The following is a 20,211-nucleotide window of genomic DNA, read 5'->3' as shown; positions in this document are numbered from 1 at the left end:
GAGCAGCGCCATATTTAACCCTGGCAGCTGCCTGAACGCAGCAGACACTGACGTTCTAGTTGAAGAGCCTGCATTGGCGCATGTGCAAGTACTACACCACCCAGTGGTTGCGTTGTCAGCAAACGCAGCCTTTGTGATGACTCAATTTATGTATTCAGTCATTCTGCACAAAGACAAAATTAACAAAACCCAGCCATTTTTATTGGCTGCAAATGTTTGCTGATTAGAAGTCCTAAGATGACAAACAAAACGTGCAAATAGGTTAATTTTGTAACTAACACGATCATAAGAATACTGTTATACGGTATTGTGTTTCATGCCAGAGAGCAAATCTCAGATTATTTCACATATGTCATTACATCTTTCTCAGTAAAATAATAAACTGGAGCACCTCGTTTCCTTGCCTCTGCTACCATCTCATCATATTCCTGCTTATGCCGTTGGGCCTCCTCCGCAGACTTTGCAGGCAAATGGCTGCAAAAAGAGAGTGTGTGTGTAAATACAGGAGTGAAAACTTCAACATCAAATGCTAAAATGAAAAGCTGTCCACATGTAAACATACAGCAATTTCCTCCATTTACAGAACTGAAACTTCAACATTACCTATTTACAGTTTCATCTCCCTGCTATTCAACACTTATCCACGAGGTGACTTTTAAAAAAAACAATTGGCCTCAAAATAAAAACCTTGCTGCTCCTCCACATGCTAGAAGGGTAAGTTAGATAAACATTTACTGGGACAGTGCCTCTGCCAAACCCACGGACTGTTTTATGGGAGGAAAAAGTGTTTTAAGAAATATATGTTTTTGTTGTCATTATGTATAGTAGCTGGGAAGTGGGGTCAAACAGCTCTCCAAATAGTCAGTTAAATGGTGGCACAGTGTGTTCAAACACTATTTTTAATTATCTGGGGTACAGACCTGGATAAGAACATAGAGACATGAAGTGCACTTCGAGTTTTGAATTTTATATTAAAATGAAATTAAAGGTGGTTTATTAGCAAATTTGGTAGAATAAATTTGAGGGGTACTGGGGTCCGCATGCTTGAATTGACTAAATTTATTTCTAAAATGTACTGTGTTTGCTGCTTTATCACTAATCAGTAAAGAAATCAGATTATCCTCTTAAAATTATGCCGAGATTTTCTGATCAGTGTTGCTTTAATGGTGGTGGTTACCATCAGTGAAAATCTAGAAGCATAGAAAAATTACGGCACAGCAGGAGGCAATTCAGCCCGTCGTGTCCGCGCCAGCCAAAAAAACTAGCCACCCAATCTAATCCCACCTTCCAGCACCTGGTCCATAGCCTTGCCGGCTACAGCACTTCAGGCGCATGTCCAGGTGCCTTTTATAAGAATTGAGGGCTTCTGCCTCCACCACCATTCACGGCGGTGAATTCCAGACACCCACCACCCTCTGGGTGAAAACGTTTTTCCTCATGTCCCCTCTAATCCTTCTACCAATCACCTTAAATCTGGGCCCCTTGGTAATTGACCTCTCCGCTAGGAGTAACAGGTTCTTCCTATCTACTCTATCTAGGCCCCTCATAATTTTGTATACTCAAGTCACCCCTCAGCCTAACCAGTGTTTTATACAGTTCCAGCATTACATCCCTGCTTTTGAATTCTATACCTCGGCCAATAAAGGAAAACATTCCATATGCCTTCTTCACCACTCTGTCGACCTGTCTTGACACCTTCGGGGAGCTGTGGACATGCACTCCCAACGTCTCTCACATCTTCTACCTCTCTCAATATCCTCCTGTTTATTGTGCATTCCCTTGCTTTATTTGCCCTTCCCAAATGCATTACCTCACACTTACCTGGATTGAATTCCATTTGCCACTTTTCCACCCACTCAACCAAACCAATTATATCTTTCTGGAGTCTACAGCTATCCTCTTCACTGTCTAAGCTATAATCTCAAAACCAATGCCTGTCAGTTTATTTTTAAGAAAGAAACATCATAAGTCCCGGAATTTAATTGGTGAAAACTTAGCTTAATTGGTAATTTTGAAACCTAAATGCTCACACTATTTTCCAACTAGCACAATCTCTAATCCATTATTCATATACTCTCAAACTGACTTCTTAAAATGGTACATGTCACTTTCACCCAATTATTCCATTGCTATGCTATGGACATTAATAACCCATAAAGTAGTTAAACATGGACAATATGATTCAGTAAGAATCAATTTGATTGTCAGATCAATTAGTATCCACCAACTTTCAACCTTCAGACTAAAGGTGCTTGTGCTTTCCTTTACCAGGTTATGCCCATGATTGGGATATCAATTTATTTTGATTTAATGTTTGTGTTTCAGATTTGGATGAAGTCACTAGATCCTATTAAATAGTCAAGCACATTCATTAGAACACATTTGCATATGGCAAATGTGCCTCCCTATACTCTTGGCTCAAATTGAAAGGACAAACGTTTCCCCTCTCTGCCAACTGGTTAGGTACCATAGGGAAGACATTTCAGCTCAGCAAGTCCTCAGCATGGAACTGCATTCATTTGGCATGGCAATCTCACTTAGGCAATAATTCCATAAAATTGGATAAAAACATTATAATTTTGTTTCCATGTAACTTCACAATAGAGCTGGGGACAACGAACCAATGGCAAATCTCCCAATCAAACCACATTCTAGGTCCTGGCATCTAACAGAAATGGGCAATTTAGGTCGGTTTTATCAATTGATCCTTCCCATACCTACTTTTGTATATTTCGTATAGATTCCATTATCTGCCATTTGAACAGGGCTTCTATGGTGCTCATCCAATACCTTAAGTACATGGATATTGTTCCCTTTCCTGGCGATGTGCCACAACACAATGTAAAAGGTATGGTGTGAGATGAAACTTAATTTATTGAGCTGTATTTTCAGTCAGCATTTCAAACTCTAGCATTTTTGTAATAGGGCTCATTTCCACAGGATTTCAAAGCTGCAAGGCTACACGATATTAATGGTTTAAATATGTACCATGCACACATCAGGTTCTTTCCCTACCTCCCAGAACAGGGTAAGCAATATTTCTTCCGTTAGCTCCACATGCTGTACAAATAAACATCCTTGGTTGGTTTTAAATATTTGAATTAAACAGTTTCACACACTTTCATAAATTTCTGTGGTTTTGTTAACCGTTTGCCTGGTTGTTGCTGCTCCTTGAGATAAGCTTGATGTCCTTCACAAAAGGTACTGTTGGGCTGTACATAGATAACAAAACTGAGCTGGGTTTGACGGTGTTATCTTCCAGCTTCTTGGCCAATGAAGTCAGCCACTGGCAGTTTTTTTAAAAATGTATTCTTAGGAGTTCGGCACTGCTGGCAAGATCGGCATTTATTGCCCATCCTGGTGGCCCTCGGTGGGTCTACTTCTTGAAGCACTCAGTCTGTGAGATGAAGGTGCTCCCACAGTGCTTTTCGGTACAGAGTACCAGGATTTTGAGTCAGCAACCGTGGAGGAATGACGATATATGTCCATGAAAAGATGGTGAGAGATTTGGGGATGGATTTTTGTGCTAGAGGCAGGGCTCCCGGCACTGCGCCCAAAGGGCGGGGGAACCCCGCCTGTGCCTTTTTTCTCTCCCCGGCCCCCCATCTCTGGAGCGATCCAGCAGTCTTTATTTTGTCAAAGTTTTAAGAAGTATTTTAAAGGGACAGGGATCTCGCCTCCAAGAGTTGCCGGCCAATCACAAGGCCAGCAGCAGTGGCCACTGCCGGTACTGCAGAGGCCTCAGACCCAGGCTCAGCACTGGAACCCTGAAGCGGTAGGTAAGGCGGGGTCGCCAGGGCCAGTCTAGAAGGCCCTGGCGGGGGGGTGGGGCTGGTCTTGCAGTCCGGGGGGGCGGGGGGTCCCAGGGGGTGAATTGGTTCCCAATGAGGGGTTCTCTGTGGGCCACAAATTGCCCACGAAGGAAGGAACCAACCCCACCCCCCGCAGGGAGGGCGCCTCATTTCACAAGACGTCCTTCCCCCACCGCTGGTAAGATCCCAGTTACAGTGGGAAGCAGCTCTTAATTGGCCTATCCTGCCCCTGGAAAGATCGCTGGGGAATGTGGAGGCGAAGGGACCTCCGTCCCGCCGCCTCCCCCGCCACGCTTCTCTATACCCCTCTCCCCGATTCCACATTTGGGGGGGGGGGGTAGGCATGGTAAAATCCCAGCCTTAGAGGGGAACTTTGGGGTAATGGGTTCCCATATACTTGTGGCCTTTGTCCTTCGAGGTGGTGGGGTCACGGGTTTGGTCTCCAATTACTGCATGATCTGGTCAGTCGGCCATTCTATTCATCAGATAACAAAACCACCATATCAGCGACAATCTGGCAGCACCTGGTGGTGGACCATGAACTGCTTGGGCAGTGCATCAACACAACTGGAATGGCCCAGGCAACTACTGGCCGAGTGTATAGAGCCATGTTTATCCTTGTTAACGACTCCGCCTGTAAGCGTGACATTAGTTTCTTTGGGTAGAAGTCCTACCTAAATTATGAATTCCAAAATTCCGTCAATTTTTCTTCCATATTATGGAATTTACAGCACAGATATAGGCCATTTGACCCAACTGATCTGTGCCAGTGCTGATGCTTCAATGAGCCTCCTCCCCACTACTTTATCGCACCATATCTACATATCATTCAAATTCCTTTTTCCCTTATGTACTTACTTAGGTCCCCCTTAAATACATCTATACCATTCATCTCAACTACTCCATGTGGTAGTGAGTTCCACATTCTTACCACTCTGAGTAAAGAGGTGTCTCTGGCAGTCCTTATTGAATTTATTAGTGACAGTCCTATATTTCTGACCTCTAGTTTTGGAATTCCCACAGGTGGCAACATCATGAAATATAATAGAATTCCACAATACATAATTTTGCATTATTTTGTATACAACTGAGCTAGATTCACATAACTGCACCTGGTCAGAATGTCCTAAATTCCTTTGTTTATAGCTGCCCTGCCTCAATTTGTTAGCCTGCAAAAAAATATAAAAACACACAGTACAACTTACTGACTTCAAAACAACATACTTCGCCACAACACTTTTAATTTATCTTCTTCCATTCAGTGCTTGAACATGGGTATTTTTTTCCTGTTTGAAAAGTTCTCAAATAGGCAGTACATTCTCAACAAATCTTTAAGTGAAGTCAACTACAAAAGTAATGCAGATTTTCTTTTTAAATTATTACTTTTGTAGCACACTCTATTAAAAGACTGAATGTCTGTATACACCCAGGAATGCACTCTCAATGTCAAATAATGATTACTGTGGGGGAAAGGAGTTTTAAAGCACTACAGCTAGACAAAATTAGTATTTGTTCTGCCTATGTGTAATCCACTGATTTTTTTTTTATATACTATATCTGCAATTCTCTTTTTTGCATCATTGCTTTACCTCCTTAAAAAGTGTGTTCTTCTCATTTATTTTTGTTCAGTATTGATTTAGAAGCTGCTTTTAAATTGCACATCAAGTGCTTAGGCTACCAGTTCCTAGCAAGCAGATCTTGCACAGCCAGTAGCAATCCCAGAATAAGTTCCCCAGATTCACTAAAGCTCACACACAGCCTTAGCAGATTTTCCCAGCAGCTGGCCTCATCAAACCCAGTGAGCCCAGTCTGAGTCTGTTGCTGCTGCTGCAGAGTTGGCGGCCCTAGAACCCCAATAAACGTAAATAATCAGCTCATCACAAACCCGACCAGCAAATTAAAAAGGTTCCACTGCCTTTTGGAGTTCATAATTTTTTTTGGAAGTTCTGAAATTAAAATACATGCAGGATGACTGCTGTACAAACAAAACACTCAAGATGAATTCAATGCTAGATACGAGAAAATCCAGTTCTTAATAAAATGGTAAGATATTTACTGATGTGAATATGAACTACAGAATTAGGCTTTATTGAACAAAATTCATGTTGCTAGTTAAAAATGACATTTGTTAAGAATTAGAATTTGGGGCGGCACAGTGGTTAGCACCGCAGCCTCACAGCTCCAGCGACCCGGGTTTAATTCTGGGTACTGCCTGTGTGAAGTTTGCAAGTTCTCCCCGTGTCTGCGTGGGTTTTCTCCGGGTGCTCTGGTTTCCTCCCACATGCCAAAGACTTGCAGGTTGATAGGTAAAATTGGCCATTATAAATTGCCCCTAGTATAGGTATGTGGTAGGGAAATATAGGGACAGGTGGGGATGTGGTAGGAATATGGGATTAGTGTAGGATTAGTATAAATGGGTGGTTGATGGTCGGCACAGACTCGGTGGGCCGAAGGGCCTGTTTCAGTGCTGTATCTCCAAATAAAAAAAAATAAAATAAGGAGCTTTTTGCTTTCCTTTATTGATATCCAAAATACAATGCAAGCATCTTCTCCTGTACCTGCAGTATAAAAGCCTTCTTCAAAAGTGCAAGAAGGAAAAAGATAACCTAATTAAATTATTTTCACATTGAAGAAAATTACAGAAAAGCCTACGGTGAAGGTAGCACCGAAATTAAGATGCAAAATAACCCCTTAAACTTTTTTTTTTGTCAAAAAGGTCGAACTGGTACATTACACACTAATCTGCTTCCACTCAAAAGCTTGTTATACGGATGTCACAAGTTTTGACACAAGATGAAAAATTCAGAAGTATACATCAAGTTTTAAAAATAATACAATGGGATTTGCTTGTTTGTTGTCTGAGCTAACTGTAAAAAGCAAGCAGTGCTCTACTTGCCTACCTCATCTGAGTTGGTGCAATGGATGCCACCTCCAGTAGATCAGATATGTACCCAGGTGTCAGCTATGGCTCAGTGATAGCACTGTTGAAAGGTTCTGGGTTCAAGTCCCTCTCCAGAGACTGGGGTACAAAACTCCAGGATGACACTCCAGCGTAACACTGAGGGAGTGCTGCACAGCTGGAGGCGCCATCTTTCGGATGAGGAGGTCCCACATGCCCTCTCAGGTGGGCATAAAGATCCCATGGCACTATTTTGAAAAGCAGCGGGGGACCTATCCCTGCTGTCTTGGCCAACATTTACCCTCACAACCAATGTTATTAAAAAAGATTGTCTGGTCATCATCACTTTGCTTTTGTGAAACCTTATGCACCAATTGGCTGCTATATTTCCTACATCACAACAGTGACTATACTTCAAAGTACTTCATTAGTTGTCAACTGCTTTGGGACTTCCTAAGGTTGTGAAAGGCTATATAAACGGAAGTTCTTCCCTTATTTTGTGGCTAGATCTAAAATACATTTAAACGCATATTTAAAACACAGTTTCAAGAGAACCAGAACAATGTACGCATTAATTGAACATGTTGGTTGCTAAGGGAAGGGAATGACTGTCCCATATGGTAGTTCCACGAGCGTTTTAAAGAAAGCTATTTCTTTGCAAATGCACTGGAGCACTGTTGTAATGGTTCCTAGGAACCGTATCCTTATTAGAGATACAAATTGGAAACCAGTGTGCATTGGATCTGTGGGTGAATGTTGGGAGGCTTCTGAATGTCTGGAATCAGCTGGGCATTCATTCAGGCCCAATGTGCACTGAAACCAATCTTGTTGGCGGCTCAACGCAATACAGGGCTGTTCATCAGCTGACAGGAATGAAGTTTGGGCATGGGGGGGGTAATCTATCTGAAGTGCAGGATGTTCAGAGGCAGAGTGCTTTATCATCTTTGCTGGGGTTGGGGGCGGGGAAGGCGGGAAAGAGAAGATTGCTTAGGCCCATTTATGTGTAAGCTTGGCATTTGAAAAAAAATCAATTTATTTTTCAGGCATGTAGTAGTTCTTTCTTTTCTTTTGGGCCTCCTTATCTCGAGAGACAATGGATACGCGCCTGGAGGTGGTCAGTGGTTTGTGAAGCAGCGCCTGGAGTGGCTATAAAGGCCAATTCTGGAGTGACAGGCTCTTCCACAGGTGCTGCAGAGAAATTTGTTTGTTGGGGCTGTTGCACAGTTGGCTCTCAAGTAGTGTGGGCAATGAATTGTCATGATGCCCATACAAGGAATATTTTGCTATTTCCAAATTGGATAATACCCCCACTAAAATACATCCACATATGAACCTAGCCTACCTGGAGCTTACAGGTGAAGTAGAGGGTTAGGATCTGGACCAATTAAGTCAATTTATTAAATTATGTATTTTAATGATAATGTGAAGTAATGCACATCAAAACAGAACACATTGTACATAATCAAAGGATGCCTATTAGCAACGATAAAATGAGGGTAATATTGGTTACTAACTCAGTGCATCCTGTTAATGTAGTACTGTGATACATCTCAATGTTTAGTTAATCTCGCAAATATCTTTGAGGCCACGTGTAAAATACTGTGCAGTTTTGGGCTCCTTGTCAAAACAATGATGCACTGGAGAGGGTCCAGAGTAGGAGAGTGAATTCATGGCTTAAGGACAGCTGCAAAGAGGAAAAACAATGCTCTAATGCTTATCTTTGGAGGAAATATGATTAATTAGGAACATAATTATTAAAAATGATGCAAACCATGATAGAGATACAAGTGAGTTCCTTGGCTTGCATTGTCAATGCAAGACTAGAGGAGACAAGTATAAAACTAAAAAGCCGTAAACACGTGGGACAAGAGAATTCTTACCTCATGGATATGTGGGTGTGTGGAATAAGTGCAAATCAAATGGAAAGAGTTAATGTTGCACTGATAAATTTCTCAAAAAAATTGAATATTTGGTTAGGAATGGGATTGAAGGTTTATAGCGATAACTGTAATGTACGATTTTCCATTGCCAAGATCATGGGAAAGGTCATTTGGAGAAAGCAAACTGAGAAGGTTGAATAATATAAATATTAATAGATTTTCTGGCGAATTCAGCAGCCAGAAGAAAATCTGAATTGTCCGAATTCTGAATCCATCAAGGCGGTTTGATGAGCCAAATGGACTTTCTGTATTCCATGCTTAATGTTAATTTTCCCCAAGACTATGCACTTCACTATAGTCAGTCAAAGGTTTTCAACCAGCCTGTGAGGAGGTGCATTTAAGCTGAACAAGCAGAACCATTTTCCCTGTCCTGGCTGACACTAAAAATGCAAATACTAATTGGGAATCTAAGGCTCCAATACTGTAGCTATCAGACAACCTCATTACATACAATAGGGCTTACTACTATTACTTCACTGCACACCTGCAGCCAGACCCAAATTTCAACCAGTTTGGGGCTTGGGAAAGATGTGCATCAATAAGACCACAGCTGAATGTATTTTGTAATGAAAGTAGATCTAGATTTTGTAAATTTCAAAAAGAAATTCAGTTGCTGCAGCAACAAATTTATTGGACACTTTTTGCTTTGGTAATGACGTTGAAACTACCAATGTTTGCTATTATTGTTCCATTAAAACTGATAAACTTTGAGTCCACATGGCAGAGTTTTGTGGAAATCTAGGAATTGCTGCCAGTGACTTTACGCTTCTCCAGAAGGTACACTGTTGAGCTACCCCCACACTGCATTCAACGGAAATCAACTGAACTGACGAGAACTTCCAGGCTTATGGTTAGTCTCATTATAAAAACCTTTGAAAAAGTTACACCTTGTTGAATGAGGTACAACTGAGGTTTTAATTGCATACCAACTTTATAATTACTGCTAATCACCCTCACTGGTCCTGAAAAGCTAACTTTATATTTGTGGAATGCCAAATTTCTCCACAGTGATAAGTCCCACAAATTCTTTAAAAAGATTTTTTCTCCAAAAGTTTATCTTTATTTTAGCTTCCATCTTAATCCAATTATTTATTTCACTATCTGAAAATATAAAATAAAGATGAAGGTAATTATATGCTTTTACCTTCCTGGTTTGCTGACAGAATACTTCAATCTGATTATCAGCAGGTGAGCAGCCATCACTGCTGTTGCACACCAAGATATCCCCTTGGCTTGGCACTAGATTTAAACTTCCATTGGGAAGGAATAAAACCATGCTACCGAAATCGCTAGATCTTTGTGTGAAGCTTTCACAGGGGTCAACGATGAGCGCCTTTGCTTTGCCACTGGCTGCAAAATCTGGGCCAGTGAGCGAGTGCGATAAAAGAAGAAAATATGAACATACATCCTTGGAAGTGTGTAGACAACTTTGTTTCCTTTTTTCCCCTGCCCTTCTGAAAGCCCCATGCCATAGAACAAGATGACTTAAGTGACAGACTGCTAATCCATGAGCTGGCATTCAAGCAAAATAAAACTCTCTCTATTTGATGAATGCAGATGAAAATCTCCCAATCAATTCAACAAAGGAACATTTTTTCCTTTGCGCTTCAAAAGGCACAAGGTGGCAAGTTTTACTGGCTGATGGGATTGTGTATTAAGCCTTCGTGACAGAATTATCAGTAATGCATGTCATTTTATTCAGGTTCCCACAGTGAATGCACAGGTACAAACTCTTTTTAAATCAAAGTTAAACTAGCCTGTACTGTTGGGGCTTTCAAAAAGTACTCCTTTTTAATAGTAAGCGGCCATGTCCTTTGTGATCTAATAGTCTACATGATTGTCTACTAATATTCATTATAAGCCCACCGACTCCCACAGCTACCTCCACTACACTTCTTCACACCTTGCCTCCTATAAGGACTCCATTCCATTCTCCCAGTTTCTCCGTCTCCGACGCATCAGCTCTGATGATGCTACCATCCATGACAGTGCTTGATATGTCTCCCTTTTTCCTCAGCCGAGGACTCCCCACCCCCACCCCACTGTGGTCGACAGGGCCCTCAACCGTGTCCGGCCCATTTCCCGCACTTCTACCCTCACCCCTTTCCCATCCCTCCCAGAACCGCGACAGGGTTCCACTTGTCCTCATTTTCCACCCCACCAGCCTCCACATCCAAAGGATCATCCTCCGCCACATCCAGCATGATGCCACTACCAAACGCATCTTCCCCTCCCTTCCCATCATCATTCCGAAGGGATCGTTCCCTCCGTGACACCCAAGTCCACTCCTCCATTAGGCACAGTGGCACAGTGGTTAGCACTGCAGCCTCACAGCTCCAGCGACCCGGGTTCAATTCTGGGTACTGCCTGTGTGGAGTTTGCAAGTTCTCCCTGTGTCTGCGTGGGTTTCCTCCCACATGCCAAAGACTTGCAGGTTGATAGGTTAATTGGCCATTATAAATTGCCCCTAGTATAGGTAGGTGGTAGGGAAATACAGGGACAGGTGGGGATGTGGTAGGAATATGGGATTAGTGTAGGATTAGTATAAATGGGTGGTTGATGGTCGGCACAGACTCGGTGGGCCGAAGGGCCTGTTTCAGTGCTGTATCTCTAAACTAAACTAAACAAAACTAAACCTCATCCCCTTCCCACGGCACCTTCCCCTGCAATCGCAGGAGGTGTAATACCTGCCCATTTACCTCCTCTCTCCTCACTACCTAAAGCCCCAAACACTCCTTTCAGCTGAAGCAGCGATTTACTTGTTCTTCTTTCAACGTAGTATACTGTATTTCGCTGCTCACAATGTGGTCTCCTCTACATTGGGGAGACCAAACACAGATTGGGTGACCGCTTTGCTGAACACCTCCGCTCAGTCCGTAAGCATGACCCCGACCTTCTGGTTGTTGGCCATTTCAACACCCGTTCCCCCTGCTCACATCTCTGTCCTCTGCATGGACCCAGCGATCAACGTAAGCTCGAAGAACAGCATGTCATTTACCGATTAGGCATGCTACAGCCTGCCGGACTGAACATTAAATTCAATAATTTCAGATCATGACGGCCCCCCCCCCCCACCCCCCTTTATGTTGTTATTTTTTATTTTTTATTTATTTGGTTATTTTATTTTCGGTTTTTTAGTGTGTTTAGTTTGTTTCTACTGTGCCTATCCACTGTTTCTGTATTTAAATTTTTTTGTGCTTGGAGTGCTTTGTGCTTTACAGTCTATTCATACCCTCTCTGTACTAACGCTTTGTCTTTCAGCACACCATTAATATACCGTTTGCCTTTGTTCCATGACCTTCTGGTCAGTTATTCTCTGTGACCTTGCCCTTTCAACACCTCTTTTGTTATCTCTTGCCCCACCCCCCACTTTACCTGCTTAAAATCTTTTACATTTCTGAAGAAGGGTCACTGACCTGAAACATTAACTCTGCTTCTCTCTCCACAGATGCTACCAGACCTGAGTATTTCCAACATTTCTTGTTTTTATTTCAGATTTCCAGCATCTGCAGTATTTTGCTTTTATTTTAGTCTACATGATAGGCTGTATTACTCAAGGTTAGCAGTGACCCTATTTAACAGCAAAGCTGTGCTCTAGCATTTTTATAGCATTTTCACAGCATTAGCAGGTTAGAAGGTAGAAAATATCAAACACTGGACCGACTTTGTGTGGACTAAAATCAAATTTATTAGCAATTCAACAATTTACAAAAACAAAGTTATTGTGGAAATAATATACAGCAGAATATAGAAACAATCCACAATAGGTTAATTTACTCTTCCAAGCTTCAGACTTCCTTCATTTAAATAATTCTACACCAGCAATGTCTTTCAGTTCCGTAAATCCCCCTTCACGGAAAAAATTTAACATTGGTATTTGTTATGGAGTTTCTTCCTTCTGACTTGGTCAGAATGAAAAAGAACACTGAGAAACTGAGGCTATGGAGCTCAAGAACACATGTTTCTCTGAAAGCATCAAGTTTGGTTAAACAGATATAGTAATAAAGCTGCATTGTCTCATTACATATCCATCACATTTCCGAGATTAAATTTATAATAGCAGCTGACAGCAAGAGATAGTTCAATACTTTTATAATATAATAGTTCAACTTACATTAGAGTAGTCAAAGCATTGGCAGGCTATAGGTACCTCAATGCCAGCATTTTAAACAACCTGTTATAAAAGAGCACCTTTATTTTAATTAATTCTTGATCAAAAATCCAGTACAGCATGGATTTTGAGGGAGTCCTTTAAAATTGTACGCAACCAAAACAAGACTAAATTTCCATATTATTTGTGGCCCAATTACCAAGGCATGTTTGTACAGTGGAATTGTACTTTTGAGACAATTTATGCAAATGGTTTGTCTGTTATGACTGTTCAGATCATGTGACATTACGTTCACTGTAGAAGCAGGTATTTCAGACTGAGTATTGTGCAAAGATAGACAGAAGGTGAAAGATTAGAGGAAGGCCTCAGGAGCTTGAGACGAAAAACTGTGAAGACTTTCCAAAAATGTAAGATTGTGCAGGGCTGTAGGGAGGTTCTTAGAGAGCATAGCAAAGCTGTTAGGAATGAGGTTCGGCCTGCTTGTTGGTCAGAGGTCAGTGCAGTGTAAAAAAAAAAAAACCCAAAAGTGATGGACATTAAAATGTGCGTTCCATTAACCAACTAATTAATGAAGCATGCTCTTATGTATAACTATTGAATAGAATCTGGCTTAAATGCTAGTCAAATTTTCATAGTAGCGATAATTTTGAGATTTGCTAGAGTTGATATCTTCTCCCACAAATATATTCTTGTAAACGTAGACGCAAGTGTAACAGAATTAGAGACTAAAATTCTACTATGCATGGTAATGAGTGCAGTGTGTGACAACCTTCAAAGAAAACAAGACTCTAACCGTGAATTGTACCAATCATCTTTGAGGACTGTATAAGAAACTTTACTTACGCTGGCCGATCCTCTAGGATCAGCGCTGTAGTGGACAGTGGCTCAAATTCAAGGTTTCGTCGCCGTGCAGACTGGAGTGGGGTTTTGGTCATTCGGCCAGTTCGGGCTTCATATTCCTATTTTCAGCAGAAAGAAGAAGTCAACACATTGCAAACATACCTTTAACAATACAAGTGTATCAAAAAGCTTGCTCCCCTTCCCCCACCTTTAAACCAAAGGAAACAAAAACCAATGAACTCAGAAAAATTCAAACAGTAATTTCTGATAGTCACAAAGGAAGTAAACGTTTCTGTAATTTTGTTTTAAGGCACCTTATTTTGAATAGCAGGATATATTGTTACTATTTCCTTATAAAACATGTCCTTCAAATTAATGGTCAAGATGCATTCATTAATGTAGATTCATATTCAAGTGCAAAATATCCAATTTAAGGCAGCACAGCAATTATTTCTATGTTATTCCAGAATATAAACTAAGATAACTCATCAGCAGCCCCTCTCCCCCACCAATTTTCTGCAGTAATTATGGCAAATACTTTGTCGAGGAGTATAACTAAGTCAGGCTCAATTCCCTGATTATAGCGCAATTGCATTTTGGATTGTCACTAGAGCATGCTAAGTATAATGTTGCTGTCTTTGGGGCATTTTAACAGATAAGTCATTTTTTGTTCTTTTTGGGTGATAATTCAAAACAGAAAATAATCCCATCTATTCAGTATGCTTCATAAAATATTTTGCTCTTCTCCAATTTTCTGTATAATTGCAAATGCACACTAGGGCTAATCCTGTAAATTCAAGCTTGCTTATTCTAATTTAAGTGTTTAAGCACTTACACTTTGGCGTATTAATGTCGTTAATTCAAATTATTGTGTAATTCAATTTTAGTTTTAGGCACAACATTTCAAATTGGATAGATATGAGAATAAGGCAGTTTTTGCACATTAGGGATTCTATTTAAACCCTTAAGCTTGAAACTATATTTTTAAGAAAACTGCACACAGAATACTGAGTGTTGTTTTGCCCTTTGGGCATTCCTTGAACAGGTTACTTTAACTAATATTTGACTACCCAATATGTATTTTAGCAAAATAAGTCAACAGGAAAAGTAGTAAAAGTGGAAACACATAAGCATATTCAAATGGGGAAAGACATGCAAGCATACACTTAATGGAGGAAAAGCACAAGCATAGCCTTCCTGGGGAGAAGGGGAGAACAGAACGGAGATTAGTAGAGAGATACATTTGATAGGCATTTTGTACAGTCAAGGCAGTTTAACTTTTTTTTTAAAATGAAAGGAATACTGCAGAAAAAGCTTAGAAAGGATATTCAAACAAAGTGAAAATTACACTGTTGCATTTGTTTAAAATAAACAAGTTCCATGCCACATCAGAACAACTGTAACCATTACCCCATTCCTGTGGTCTTGATGGACATGAGGTTTATTGGATGCCATATCCATCAGCTGAAAAAAAAAGTTAGGAAATATTGCCTGCTGCAAATGCAGACTGCTCTCAAGACTAGAATGCAAGTCATGGCGAGGTTCATTACTAAAGTAAGACAGCTCCAATTTTACATTTAGTACTTCCACATAATTAAGGCAAGTAAAATCAATGCAAAAACCAGATATATTTTGAATTATTAAAAATATCTTTGTTTCGGCTTTCTAATAGTTTGTAACAGAGATCTGCACATAGTCAGTTGGGAAATTTCGATGACCTGTTTGCAAATACAGAGCTTTTGAGGTTGTTTGATCTTGTCTGGGCTTCTCTTTCCTGGCAGCATTAAGGAACAGCTTTGAGGTTTTTTGTTACTAATTTGGGGTTAGTGATTCTCTTAAACAAGGTGAATGAGCTAGCCTCCAAGGATGCAATCTATCTCAGCATATCTTTTAAGCAGTTGTCAGAATTTGTTGCCTCTTGAACATCAGATGAGCCTGAGGAAACCTTTTTGCCCCACGTGAAATGATGGTGACTTTTACCCAGTAATAGCAATGTTTACATGATTTGTGCATCATTGACATCCTATGGTATATTTCCTCTGAATCTTTGTCTACATGATGCACTGTTTTTATAATTTTAAAACAAAGTAGCTTCGCACTTTGTGGGAAGAATTAAGAAACAAAGAAAATTAAAACTGTAGCGGGAGTTGTGTATAGGCTCCCGGAAGCAGCAATGAAATGGTAGAACGTATAAACTAATAGACTAATACCTGGAATGGGCGGGCTGTCTTATAAGGAAAGATTGGACAAGTTAGGCTTGAATCTGCTGGAATTTAGAAGAGTAAGAGGCGACTTGATTGAAACATACAAGATCCTGAGGGGTCTTGACAGGGTGGATATGGAAAGGATGTTTCCCCTTGTGGGAGAATCTAGAACTAGGGGTCACTGTTTAAAAATAAGTGGTCGCTCATTTAAGACAGACGAGGAGAAATTTTTTCTGAGGGTCGCAAGTCTTTGGAACTCTCTTCCTCAAAAGGCGGTGGAAGCAGAGTCTGAATATTTTTAAGGCAGAGGTAGATAGATCGGGGGTAGGTGCGAATGTGGAATAATCAGTTGAGCCATGAACTTTCTGAATGGCAGAGCAGGCTCGAGGGGCCGAATGTCCTACTCCTGCTCCTAATTCATATGTTCATATAAATGCAGAGATCAGATAAACATGCAATAAAGGCGGAGGGGGTTTAATGAAGGATTTTGACTTTCATATGACTTGGGATAAGCAGACTAGCTCCTGTCAAAAAGGTAACCTATTTCTAGGATGTGTTCTGGTTAGTTTACTGCAACAATGTCCGAGAACCAGCAAGAGGAGAGGCCATACTAGATTTAGTAATGAATAAAGAGCCAGATTTAGTTAACAACCTAGCAGTGCATGAACATTTATCGAATAGCAATCATAATATGATCAAGTTCAATAAATTGTTTGAAAGAGGGAAATGCAAAACAGCTAAGATTCTAGATTCAGACCAGGCTGTCTTCAATGCAATGAGACAGACTGTGCACAGTAAACTGGGAAAGTCTGTTAATGGGTAAAATGGGTAAAAGATCAGTGGGGGGGTTCAAAAAATGAATTTAAGGTGATACGGAACCAGTTTATATCCCTAAGGGGAAAGAGATCTAACTTGCCACAAACAACAGCCATGGACAACTAAGACGACTTTTTAAAATAATTGTTCTGACAGTAGTCAATCAAGCACAATATGCTAGCCCCAAAACAGGTGCAATTGTGAGCCTACTCTGTTTATCTCTGCAAACAGTGGCATTAGTTAGTGCAGATTGCAAGATGACATGCTTGGTTGAGATACAGTAGTGGCTGCAACTGTAATGACAGTATTTTTTGCTTCATTGTGAACTAGAGCCAATCTGTAGATTTTTCCACACTCTCCAATAATGCTTTCCATTTGGAGGCAGAGAAGCAATATTAAAGGTGCTAACAGTCAATAAATATAAGTAATACTTCTGTTCAAAATATTTCATTGATGACAGAATATCAAACCACTTTTACCTCAACTCCATCTTCCCACACCATCCCATATCCCTTAATATCCAAATCCGTATCTTGAATAAACTCAATGTCTGAGCATTCAGAGACCTCTGGGGTAGAGAATTCCAAAAATCCACAACCCTTTGAGTGAAGATATTTCGCATCTCAGTCCTAAATGGACGACCCTTATTCTGAGACTGTAACCCCTAGTTGTAAATTTCCCAGCCCGAGGAAACAACCTCCCAGCATCTACCCTACCAAGCCTATTAAGAGTTTTATATGTTTCAATGAAACGGTTTCTATATAGTGTGTACTGTACCAGAAGAACTGACACTGAGCTACAGTACAAGACAGAGTGTCCATAATATTCATTATAAACTCACCGACTCTCACAGCTACCTTAACTATACTTCCTCACACCCTGTTTCCTGCAAGGACTTCATCCCAGTTTCACCATCTCCGACGCAATCACCTCTCAATCTTCAATATTCTAGGGAACATAGACCTAGTCTACTCAATCTCTCTTCAAATGACAATCCCTTCATCCCAAGAATCAGACAAAGCAAATGAAAACAGACTATATATATATATATATATATATATTTTCATTTTAACAATTACAGAGGTGATGGTGGAGGGGCACATATCTCTATTTGGATGGAAACTTGTAAAATAGGTGTCGTTTTGACCAGTTCCTGGAAAACAAATTAGCATGTACCTTACCCATTGCTTGTGCATTATTTTGTTGGCTCACATTTCACCCTTGATAAATATTCCCAAGTAAGATGAAATTTCAGCTCTTTACCATTTACCTTGTTAGTTTATGACATTTATACTGGAGACCAAGGAATGACTATAAAGAATGGTGTTCTATAGAAAATATTACTTCAACAGTAATTGGCGTAATTAAAAGGTTCTGCTTAAATATTCAGGACTTTTCATTAGAACCTCCCTTTCATTAGAGGTCTGATCTGAAAAAAGTTTAAAATGCCCAATCTGAAGTGCCCAATGAAGCAGCTAGGAGCATTTCTACTGAACTATCAGACAAAGATGCTTTTTGGGTTAGTTTCACGATATACACCAGAAGAAATGTTAGAATTAGATGTGCACTGATTACAAATATAAATTAGTGCCTAACACTTAAATATTGTAAACATGTAAACCCTTCAGAGAATTAACAGGCAAGCCGGCTGAAAGGAAATGCAGGAGTAACATAGTCTCTTCCTCAACAAAATAGCTGATAGTAATTCCAGGTAAATAATTAAAATAATAATGCAATTATAAAACTAATCAAAACTACAGAAACACCAGCACGACTTTGATGTGAATATAATGGAATTCTGAACGGAGCTACACAGTACATGGTGCCAGTCAGCTCATCCAACAGCTGGTGCTTATTATTCATTTCTATTCAATAGAAAACACCACAGCTTTTAAAATTACTCTTTTTTCTAAAATATATTCCCTGTTATGAAGCCCATTAAATATAGCTCAATAGACCATTCAGGGTAGAGAAATCACTAAATGCAATAACTGGACAGCTGACACTTCAGTATTTCAAAGAACATCTGTGGTCTATTAGTCATTTGAAACATTTTACTTAATGCAAAAACGTCTCTAAAGAAATGACTGCACAAATAACTGAAATTAAGGTCATTTATTTTCATAATGGCAAGATTTCAGGTGCAGTGAGATGGCATGTCTGAACTCAAAAACTGAATTGTTCAGACAAATGCTAATCAATTCATTCTCCATTGGAATTTACGAGTTAATAGGATCATCCTGAACATCAAGGAAATTAGTATAACATGCAACTTGGCATCAACATCCAACATCTGGGAAATCCAGTCTTTGTGATTAAAAGTGGACTTTATCTGCCTGTGAAGTTGGCAAAGATGGCACAAAGCAACAATGTACATTTATAGAATACCTTTAACGTAGAACAATGCTTCATGACACTTTACAGAAGCGTAACTCGATAAAAATCAACATGGCCAAAGGGGCAAATTATGAGGAGAGGTGGCTAAAAGCTTGGACAAAGAGGCAGGACTAAGTATAGAACCTTAACTCTAGGGCTAACAATGCGAGGGTGAGAAAAGAAGCCACTGCAGTAGATACTCTGGCCACAATTGGAAAGCTAAGAGTGGAACCAAGCAAGGACAGTCCCACTGAGCTGGCCAACAGAAGGTGTTGAAGGAGGACAATGTGGTTGAATATGTCAAAGGCTACAAAAAGAGGTCAAGAAGGATGAGGAGGGATAGTGCACCATTGTCACTATCAGAGGCTATCATTTGGAACTTTGATGACCATTTCAATGCTGAGGTACGGATGAAAACCTGACCAGAGAGATTCAAACATGGAATGGCATGAAAGATGGGCACGAATTTGGAAAGTGACAAAACATTAAAGGGTTTGTGAGGAAAGAAAGGCTGTAGGTGGAAGAAATGGTCAGCAAGGAGAGAGAGGTTGAAGGTTTTTTTTTTTAAGAAGCCTGTGAATATGGAGTTTTTGAAAGGGATGGGGACCGTACCTCAGGACAGGGATGCATTTATAACATCTGCTTGGTGGAAAAATTAATGGGAATGGGGCATGAGAGTAGGATGTGGATGCCGTAGACAAGATGAGGGTATGAGGGGGAAAAAAGGAAGACGCAGGTTCAAGGTCACGGTAAGAATAATCTTAGCTGAGGTCTGGTTTGCTGGGCATGGGGAAGGAGGGGAGAGACAGAGGCAACTTCAATAAATGGTCCAAATCTTAGGTGACAAATAAGTCGAGTTCCTCATGTTGGAAGTGAGGGTGGAAGGAGGAAGATAGTTTTACTTTCCAGGACAAACCTCAAGTAATAACCAGGTCCAGCGAGTTTTGGCAAAGAATGGCTAAACCAGTTGTATGGCATATCTTTCTAATGGAATTTCAGCTCATGAGTTGCCAACTATTGTGCTTTCCTGTAACCTTTGCTAAGAAATTCCAATATAGCCTAAACAATATAGTATTTATACAATAAAGACATCAGCCAAGATACACACTTGCAAAAACAATTTATATAGGGATGTTCCTGGAACCTCCAATGCCTGTATATTCTATTTTAAATGTGCACGTATAATTTAAAGCAGCTTTATAATGTAAATACA

General features: G+C 40.3%; 1 protein-coding gene across 1 annotated transcript in view; it reads right to left on the bottom strand.

Moving 5' to 3' along the window:
• The window catches only part of LOC137380570 (TBC1 domain family member 12-like), a 154,071-nt gene that overhangs the window by 29,119 nt on the left and 104,741 nt on the right, over positions 1-20,211 (bottom strand). Inside the window, exons 3-4 of the mRNA XM_068052602.1 lie at positions 13,606-13,721; positions 392-474 (exon numbers count right to left, since the gene is read on the bottom strand). Coding sequence (XP_067908703.1) covers positions 392-474; positions 13,606-13,721 — 199 coding nt within the window. The remainder of the gene's footprint in view (positions 1-391; positions 475-13,605; positions 13,722-20,211) is intronic.

This window comes from Heterodontus francisci, chromosome 20 (assembly GCF_036365525.1).
Source record: "Heterodontus francisci isolate sHetFra1 chromosome 20, sHetFra1.hap1, whole genome shotgun sequence".
Classification (NCBI taxonomy): Eukaryota; Metazoa; Chordata; class Chondrichthyes; order Heterodontiformes; family Heterodontidae; genus Heterodontus; species Heterodontus francisci.
Note: the sequence above shows the minus strand (reverse complement) of the source record. Positions and strands in the feature narration are given on the sequence as shown.